The sequence below is a fragment of the Macaca nemestrina genome, chromosome 8 (genome assembly GCF_043159975.1).
Source record: "Macaca nemestrina isolate mMacNem1 chromosome 8, mMacNem.hap1, whole genome shotgun sequence".
NCBI classification, from domain to species: Eukaryota; Metazoa; Chordata; class Mammalia; order Primates; family Cercopithecidae; genus Macaca; species Macaca nemestrina.
Genome location: NC_092132.1, coordinates 3,011,842 through 3,021,457, shown reverse-complemented (window position 1 = coordinate 3,021,457; position 9,616 = coordinate 3,011,842). Strand labels below are relative to the sequence as shown.

Here is a 9,616-nt window from a genome sequence, read left to right as displayed (position 1 = left end):
TCTTCCCCACCTCCCCTGCCTCCAGCTGCCTGCTGGGGCGCTGGCTGCAGACTTCACAGCCACTGCCACACGGGGTTGGAGCCTCCAATAGCATCATCCCTGAGTAGACCTGGTCCACTGGGCCCCACAGGTCGGCTCTCTGCAGACTTTCCCTGCAGGTCACCACACTCCACAGGCAATGGCAAGGACGCAGCACCACAGGTACACAGCCCACGTCCTCTCATCCTTCCGGTCTCCTGGACTCGAGCTGTCCCGGCGCCCTGGAGACCCAGTCACTGCACCTCTCCCCTGCCTGGACTCAGCAGGGGAAAGACCGGAGGCCCTGCTCCTGCCCTCTGGCTCTGCTAGCACCCCCGACTAGCCCTATATCTCCTCCTCCACCTTCAAGATCATCCCTGAGAAGACCTCGAGCCCCGAGTGGGCACCCTGGGGGCTGTCCTGGGAGCCTCCAGCAGGCCCCTGGGCCACTCCACCGGCAGGACCAGCGTCCCGGAGTAAGGGTGAGGCTTCCCTGGCGGGGCGTGCTTCCACCAGCCTCTCGAGGGTCCGGTTGAGGGCCTCCACACCATCGGCCAGACGCTGGCTCTGCTCAGCCAGCTGCTGCAGCAGCAGGTTCTGCTGGGCCATGAGTGTGCTCTGCTGCTGGGCCCAGGAGGAGAGCAGGGCACCCTGCCGCCGGTGGGAGTCCAGTAGTCGCTGCTCAAACACGGACGTTTCAGATGCTGCCACTGGGGTCCTCCTGGAGGGCAAGGGAGGTGCTGGCGCTGAAGAGGGCGGGGAAGGCTGGAAGGACCCCATGAGTGTGGTTGCTGGTGGGGTGGAGGCTGGGGAAGCAGGTGGGGAGGGTGAGGAGGTGGGTGCATGGAAGACTCCTCGTAAGTCCAGGGGGTCAGGTTCAGGTGGGCTGGGCCCTTCCAGGGTCCGCAGGGGCAGCCACAAGCAGCTGGGGGTCTCGTCCTCCTCATCGGCTAACAGAGGGAGACAGGGAAATGTCAGCCTGCATGTCCAAAACCCAGTGATCTGGGGGGTGAGCACGGCGCAGGGACAGTGCCCATGTGAGGCCTCTGCACTCGGAGCTGTTTGGGTCTCACGATGCTCCATCTGCAGTGGGAGTTGCACCCGTTGTTTGAGAGATGAGGAAACAGACCCAGAGACGTGGGCACATTTACTCTAGTAGTGCTGGGACTGAAGCCACAGCCTGTCCAAGTGCAAAGCCGACGTGCCCACCCACCACAGCACCACTTGTATGCATCCTCCCACTGACTCCCTTGTGCTCCATCCGCTCGTCCGCCTGCCCTCTGGTCTACCCGCCATCCTGCTACCCAGTGTCTATTCCTCCACATGGACGGGCCTGCCTTGTCCACTCATCTATCTGTCCACCTGTCTGTTCATCACTGTCCAGCCATCCCCCTCCAACCTCCTCTTCCTTCTATTCATCCATCCATCCGTCTACTCACCCATTTATCCATGCTGTCTGTCCATCCACCCAGCCACCTGCCCATCTGTATCTTCCTCCTTCCACCTATCCACTCTCCCATCTACACCTTCCTCCTTCCATCTACCCATCCACCTGCCCGTCTACACCTTCCTCCTTCCACCTAGTCACCCGCCCATCTACACCTTCCTCCTTCCATCCACCCAGCCACTCGCCTGTCTACACCTTCCTCTTTCCATCCATTCACCCACCCATCTACACCTTCCTCCTTCCATCCACCTATCCACCCTCCCATCTACACCTTCCTCCATCTACCCATCCACCTGCCCATCTACACCTTCCTCCTTCCACCCAGCCACCCACCCATCTACACCTTCCTCCTTCCATCCACCCAGCCACTCGCCCGTCTACACCTTCCTCTTTCCATCCATTCACCCACCCATCTACACCTTCCTCCTTCCATCCACCTATCCACCCTCCCATCTACACCTTCCTCCTTCCATCCACCTATCCACCCGCCCATCTACATCTTCCTCCATCTACCCATCCACCTGCCCATCTACACCTTCCTCCTTCCACCCAGCCACCCACCCATCTACACCTTCCTCCTTCCATCCACCCAGCCACTCGCCCGTCTACACCTTCCTCCTTCCACCCAGTCACCTGCCCATGTACACCTTCCTCCTTCCATCCACTTATCCACCCTCCCATCTACACCTTCCTCCTTCCATCCACCCACCCGTCTACACCTTCCTTCTTCCATCCACCCGCCTGTCTACACCTTCCTCCTTCCATCCACCTGCCCATCTACACCTTCCTCCTTCCATTCATCCACCCATCTACAACTTCCTCCTTCCATCCACCCGCCCATCTATACCTTCCCCTCCTTCCATCTACCCGCCCATCTACACCTTCCTCCTTCCATCCACCCACCTGTCTACACCTTCCTCCTTCCATCCACCCGCCCATCTACACCTTCCTCCTTCCATCCACCTGCCCATCTACACCTTCCTCCTTCCATTCATCCACCCATCTACAACTTCCTCCTTCCATCCACCCGCCCATCTATACCTTCCTCCTTCCATCCATCCACACACGCATCCATTCTTCCAATCATCCGTCTGGCCATGCCCTTGTCCATCAGGTACCCATCCACCGAAGTGAATGTCCCCAGGAAGACAAGAGGGTCAAGCTTCCCTAGGGCAACATGGAGAGGCCTGAACGTGAGACACAGCAGATGTGGGCTCCAAGGCCAGCTCGGCTTGGTCTCAGTAGCTGTGCGACCCTAGAAAACACCGTCCCTTCTGCAGGCCTCAAATTCGCAGTCTGCAAACGAAAGGCCTGGCTTCACAGTCTCTCGGTTTGGGGTCTCTGACCCTCCCAGCTCCCTGGGTGTGGAGAATGGGTGAACAAACGTCCCTCCCTGACAAACCGTGGGGAGGGCCCCTTGCAGGTGGGAGCAGGACACTCTATGCAGAGGCGACTTCACAGACACCTCGTCCCTCCCTGACACTCCCTGGTGAGTCCCCCTGGGGGCAGGAGCAGGACAGTCTACACAGGGGTGACTTCATGGCCGCCTCCTGGGCCTGTGCCCTGCCCACCTCCTCTGCAGTGTGGAGGGTGCCTGCTCTGCCAGGACCAAGCCCACAGGCTCACTGGGAATGCAGCAGGGCGTCCACGGCACAGGTGGCTGGTCCAGTTGCCACCGCCCTCCTTTCCTCCTCCTCCTTCTCCTCCTCCTCTTCCTCACTGTCCCATCGTCCTCCTGCCGTCCCAGGCATCAGCGCTGCTTCTGACCAGGTGGTCCCAGGGTGCTCAGGAGGGGTCATCTTGCTGGCTGGCTGCTTTCCTCTTGAAACGAGGCCCTCTGCGTGGTGTGGCCCTGAGTTTCTGGCGAGTCCGCCTAGCCCATCACCAGAGCCTCCACCTTCTGCCTCCTGGAGGCCCCTGGGCCTAGCTGCCCTCAACGGCTAGAGGTGGCGGGCCAAGGGCCAAGGTCAAACAGCCCAGAGCTGGCGCCAGGAGACCCAGCCCCAGCCCTGCCTCTGACACCATCCTGCAGATGACCTTGGCACAGCTTCTCCAGGTCTTGTCTCCCGGCCTGGCGTTCACCAGCTGTCACCAGGGGCCAACCCTTAGTGACCCCGACCTGAGTCTGATGGCCCCCGACAGAAACAGGGAGGCCCGAAGTAGGCCCAGCCTCGCCGTTACCACACACTCCCCTGGCAGTGGTGCCCGGACTGGGCCCCGTTAGGGAAGCTCAAGGCGGCCCTAGCCTTTCCCCTCATTCTCCACCCAGTCAGGCCCTTGCGTGGTTCCAGTCAGGACCTCTTTCCCTCTTGCACCCCGAGGCAACTGAGGACCCTCTGCGGGCACAGCCGTGATATCTCAGCGTCCTGGGGATGTGGCTCCTCTCTCATCACACCTGCCTGTGATGTCCTGGGCTCGTCAGACTCTCCCGGACCCCGGCCTCACACACTCCACCATCCCGTCTGCCAGTACTGCCCCTGCTTCGCCGTCAAGAGTATGTGCTCTCCTGGCCCCAGCTGGCCCAGGGCCTTCTGCGCTCCCACGGTGGCCCATGCCACCCTCACCTTGCTGGACTTAATGTCCAGCCTGCCTGGCCCCTGGGACTCCTTGAGGAACAGGTTCTGGTCATCTCTGCCTGTCAGGGCCAGTGGGGAGCACCAGGCCACAATGGGGACAGAGACGGTGAGGGGAAGACAGTGGCTGGGCCTCCATCTCAGCTGGGCCACAGTCGCCAGCCAGCCTGATCTCTCAGGTCCTCCTGTGGTGACCACAAGTCAGCAACAAGGCCCAGTGAGTGGCTGGTCCTCAAGGCAGCTCCAAGTCCCACTTCAAGAAAATAAAGGCCTGAGCTTTCTTGTTCTCTCTGAGCCACTGACATGCCCCAACCACAAAGTCCCCTCCGCAGTCCCCGGCCCCAGGATGGACACTGAGCCGCATGCCAGCATCAGCATGGGAGGTGGAGCGGGAAGGCCCCAAAGGCCCTCCCCCCGGCTGCACCCAGGATTCACGGGAGAGGGCGGCGTGGGGCACACAAGAGAGGAGACGGTGCCGACTGCTGTGAGCACCACGCAGACCACTACTGCCGCAACCCCGCCACTCCCAGAGCCCCCAGGGCACGGGTAGGGGACTGGTTCAGAGGAGGCCTGTGGGCAGGCCTCTCCCAGGCACAGGGCAGGGCCTGGGCCCCTCCAGACAGACAGAGGGAGGGTTGGAGGACAGGGGACGGAGGCCGGGCCGGCCGGGCACTGTGGCCCTCACACGGACTTACTTGGTGCCGGCTGGCTCCAGCCAGGAGCTGGCGGGCTGCCTCCGCATGCGAGGACGCAGCCTCAAGGCTGGCTTCAATACTATCTGCAAATCAAGACAACAGAAGGCAATTACAGATGGAGGCCCAGCCGCCCCTGCCCTGAGGGCACCCCAGAAAGGCGAGCCCAGGGGAGCCTGAGCCCAGGGCCTCCAGAGGAGCGGAGTCTGCAGGGATGGGTGCTGGGCTGCCAGACATGCCCTGAGGGCTCTGCGTGGTGTGGGCAGTGAGTAGCAATGACATTAGAACGGAAACCTGGAGGTGGCCCAGGGAAGGGGACTCCTCAGTGCCCACACCGGGTGGGGCAGGAAGAGCCCACCCCGGAAAGGGTGGGAGTGGCAAGGGGAGGTCAGGGCTGGGGTCAAGTCCTGCTCTGTCATGACCCTGACTGGGCAGGCCCCTCCACTGTGGCCACAGCCCTCTCTGAAGGGGCAGAGCCCCTGCCTTAATGTCTGTGGAGCTGTGACTGGGCTGATGGAGACTGGGTCTGCAAGCACAGGGCTCTGGTTGGCCACACACACTGGCCCTTGACTCAGCTCAGGGAGCTGATCAGAAAGTTGTGCCACTGTGCGGGGCTCACAGGAGCCGGCGCAAAGCCGAGCTAGGGCTGCAGCAGTGCCGCCCGGGGCAGCCACATTAGCAGGGCCCACAGGAGACACCAGACCAGGACCGGGGCAGCCCCAGGGATCCGGAAGATTCCACACCACCCCGCCAGCAGCAAAATGGCAGTACCAGGTGCTACACGCACCTAAGCCGTCCTTGTCCCACAAGGAATGCAGGGCTGGCTGTGGGCTCGCAGCAGTGAGCGGCGAAGGCATCGCCCCCCGCAGGAGCAGGGCCTGAACACAGGTGCTCAACCTGGGCAGCCCCTGGTGCTCTGCATTCTCTTCCACCCAAGGGAAGGACACGTGCCACCTGGGCACCAGGACTGCGGGTGCAGCCCGGGTCTGCAACAGAGCCAGATGCAAACACAAGCACGGGCAAGCCTTCTTCCCGGAGGGAGGTTCCCTGCAAGGCCTGCCTCCAATGAGGCAGCTGGAGAAGAGCCTGGGAGGCAGGACACCTAAAGAAACTGTGCACCTGCAATGCCCACCTGGGCACGGGCCTGAGCTGACTGAGCCTTAGGAGTCTTAAGGCCTGGGATAGAGGAGCCGTTACAACCACAGGGACTGCTGCCAGGCACAGCATCGCCTCCGGCCTGGCAGAACTGGTTCTGAGGGAGGAGGGTCCTCAGAAAGACAAGGCCACTGCCCACCATCCCTACTTTCATCACGGAACTGTGGCTCCATCTCTGCAAGCCCCCCGGGCAGGAGGTAGAAGCCACGAGCCCTGCCTTCAGAAGCCCCCACCCAGGCCTCACAGGGATCATTGATCCCTTGGTCACCAGCTCCACCCCACCCTCTCCCCCAGCCCAGGGCCCTAGTGGAGCCGCAGGCACTCACAGACATGCCCTGATCGCCGCATCTGGGGGCTCCTGCCCCAGCCAGGGAGGGGAGAGCCAGGCTCCTGCACAGGAGCCAAAGCCCGGAGAGGGTGGGTATGGGTGACGCCCTCAGCCACTCCTGGAGCAGAGCACCCCTTTGCTCACATGCAAACAGCCCCCAAATGAAATCGGCTCTCTATGTCCTGCCACATTAGGGTCACGACCCTCTCGGCCAATGGAGGAGGAGAGGGAAGGAAGATGGGGCCAAAGGTGGGACAGATCCCCCTACAACTGCCACCCAGGAGGGACCAGCCTGCCAGGGAGGAGGTGCTAGCCTGGGCCCGGGCAATGCCCTGCTCACATGCAAAGGATCCACTTTACACCTGCAGGGGCAACAGCCTGGCCTCGCTTCTGTCGCTGAGAGGTGAATGTGGACACTGGAGAGCATTTGCCAGCAGAGACAGGAAGGCCATGGTGGTCTGGGCTAACACAGCTGGTGCTGGACAGGCCACGTGCCCTGGCTGGACACTTTCTCTGCCCCGTGACCACAGGCAGCCTCAGCCAAGCCCTGGATCCCACCCTTGGACTCAGTCGGTGCCCAATCCTGCTCTACACCAAGCCCTGGCCCTGGGGACTCTGATCGTAGTATGTGACCTGGAGACCCACCCTCAGAACGCGGCTGACGTCCTGCTGCTCCAGGGCTGCATGTGCGGGCCACAGACCCAGGGCGGTCCAGGGAGCATTCTTAGCCAGCGTGGCACTGCCCACATTCAAGACACATCACACAACCACTGCCCAGCTCCGCAGCCAGCAAACATCTCCCTTAGCGCCCAGGCTGCCAGGTGGGCACGCCATGTCCCGCCCCAGGGTGGTGTGCAGAGATGACAAGGGGAGGGAGGCTGCTCCTGTGCTCCTGGCGCTGTGCAGCCCTGTGTTGCTTGTGGGGTGAGGACAGGTTCGGTGCGTGGGCCCTGTGGTACTGAGCGACACTCCAATACTTCATCGGCCATCAGCCCTGGGCCCGGTGGCTTTGCCAGGTCTTGGGAGACTCCCGGTCTGTGGGGTCAGCCCTGCAGAGCCACAGGCCCTGGGCACCTGCCCCTCCCAACACAGGGGGTGCTCCACGGGGGCCCCTTGCAGATCCCCGAGATCCAAAAGTCCAAGGGATACCCAAGCACTAGACCAGGCCTCCAGGGGCCAAAGAGAGCAGCCTTTGGTGCCGCCCTTCCCAGACGCTCGCAGAGCAGGACACACACCTCAAAGGAAACTGCCTGCCCAGCGGCCTCAGGGCACAGGGACCCCTGTGGAAGACCCCCATGCACTGTGTCAAATTGCTGCCCCCAGCCCCACAGCCGTGATCAGCCCTGCAGGCCTGGCCCTGCCCAAGCCCCGGGCAGTGCTGCTGCAGAGCAGAAAGCATGGCCAGCTCAGGACACCTGGGCCTGCAGCTGGGATGCCCCTATCCTGCCATCAGGCTTGGCAGCCACTTCCCTCTCCCTGCCTCGGCGCCCACAAGGGGAAGTCCAGCCCTGTCCCAAGCACTCTCCCGCTCAGGAATTCAACACATGTCAGTTGCTGTCAGCAGCAGGGCAGGTCACTCAGAGCAGCCCACAGGCACCAAAGACTCCTCTGATGGAGGTGAGCCCAGCGTCCAGCGGACCTGGAGTGGCTGATCCATCAGGGGTCACAGAAGTTGAGGCTGGGCCTCAGTCTAGGGCAGGGAACCACAGGGTGAGCAAACCTGAGTTCCTGCAGCCTCCAGGGCTGGGGACTTGCAGAAAAGAACTAAGCACCCGGGCCACACCAGTGCTACCCCTGCTAGGCCCTTCCTTCTCAGTCCCATACCACATGTCCACCCTTGCTGTGAAGCACCCCCAAACCAGGTCTGCCTCTGCCCATAGAATCCTGGGCTGCAAGAACCTGCCCTGCAGGAGACAATGTGGCCTCCCTGGGGGTGGATGCAGCCACCCCTGGCCTGCACAGGCCTGAGAGGAGGACCCAGGTCCTCCTCCAGCCCCACCCCGAGGCCCACTGACCAGGCCCATCCCCCAAGCCCCATCACAAGGCCCACAGCCCAGGCCCCTTGTCCAAGGCCGGCCACAGGGTTGGTGGCACCCTGGGTCTACATGCATCTCCCAACCAGCCCGGCCCACTCTGCCCATGGGTGTCCCAGCCTCAGGCCCCGCTGTGAGCAGGAGCAGCTGAGATGCACCAGAACTCCAAGTTCTACCATGGCTGCCCGTGGGGGCGTCTGAGGCCAGCCCCTGCCTGTCCAGTGAGGCTGAGTCCTTCTGTCTACTCTGTGGCCCTCAAGAAGGAGCTGGTCCTGCTTCCAGGGCTTCGTCCCCCAAGTCCTTCCAGCAGCTCCCAGGAAGGGGAGAGTCCAGCGCGGCTCTGCTTTGAAGGCTGGGCCACCATATGCGGAGGACGGCGAAGGAACTCCTGGCGCGGTGTCTTGAGGAGGAGAGGAGGTGCGGCGGGAGGAGGCACGGAGGCGGCAGGAGGAGGCACAGAGCCAGCATCACCCTCGGAGCCAGCGTCACCCTCAGAGCCAGGGGCAGCTGGGGGCTGCAGACAAGGCCCAGCCAGACAGAAATGCCTGGCTTCCGGTGGTCCCTGGAGTGGGCCCGTGGGCTCAGAAGGGGGCACAGCGTGTCCTGAGAGGCTGAGAGTCACTGGATAGCACCGCACGTGGGGCTTCCACGTGGGCCCAGAGGTAAGGGCCTGCAGAAGGAGGGGGAGGCCACTGCAGGCCAGAGCGAGGCACAGCATGGGGGAGAGGGTGGGGGAGAGTCAAGCTGGGGCCCAGGCTCCTCCCTGGCTCTGCCCAAACTCCTCAACAGTGACCAATGAATGGACAGGTCACCTCCTGCTCCCTGGGGGTTGTGGCAAGGGCCAATCGGCTGGAGGTGCATATGGGCAAACGATCCTCCGGCCTGCTGACTGACCTTGCCTTCTCATGGCAGCCATACTCTGGGGCTCCGGGGCTGGGGGAGAGTGGAGGGAAGCCCTTCTTCCCAGACACCCCTGTCTTCAGACCCTGGGGCCAGCCGGGCCCTGCTGCCCTGCACGGGAAAGTGGGGCCTTCTCCCTACTGGGACCCACTGGTTTGGAAGACCTGGCTGCCTAAGGACAGCTGTGCCCACTGCTGGACTGCATTCGGGAGGGGAGGGCCGCCTGTGGAGAAGAAGGCCAGGCTGGGACCCAGGGCCAAACAGGCCTCCTGGCCACAGGACATCAGGCAGGAATGGCAGAGGCCAAGATGGGGGCCTTGGAGGGCACCAGGGCACCCAGGGCTGCACCCGCTGCTGCTGCTCATCGGGGAGCTCTGCCCTCGCCTCTGTCCCCACCAGGCACTGGTCCCAGCGGCCACCTTGTGACCCCTCCCCATGGTAGTGCTCCTCACTCAACAGTGATGTGGAAC

General features: G+C 62.9%; 1 protein-coding gene across 21 annotated transcripts in view; it reads right to left on the bottom strand.

The window, feature by feature from the left end:
- Positions 1–223: 223 nt before the first annotated feature.
- LOC105488409 (t-SNARE domain containing 1) overlaps positions 224–9,616 on the bottom strand; it is a 136,010-nt gene continuing 126,617 nt past the window's right edge. For 14 of the 21 annotated variants that reach the window (XM_011752413.3, XM_024794917.2, XM_071067706.1 and 11 more), the window contains 2 exons: positions 4,734–4,816; positions 224–968 (listed from right to left, as the gene is read on the bottom strand). In XM_011752413.3, the coding sequence (XP_011750715.2) occupies positions 390–968; positions 4,734–4,816 (662 nt within the window). In that variant the 3' untranslated portion in view covers positions 224–389. Of the gene's footprint in view, positions 969–3,036; positions 9,370–9,616 lie in introns of those variants that run through there. The other 7 variants (XR_011606655.1, XR_011606657.1, XR_011606656.1 and 4 more) reach the window with 6 other exon arrangements.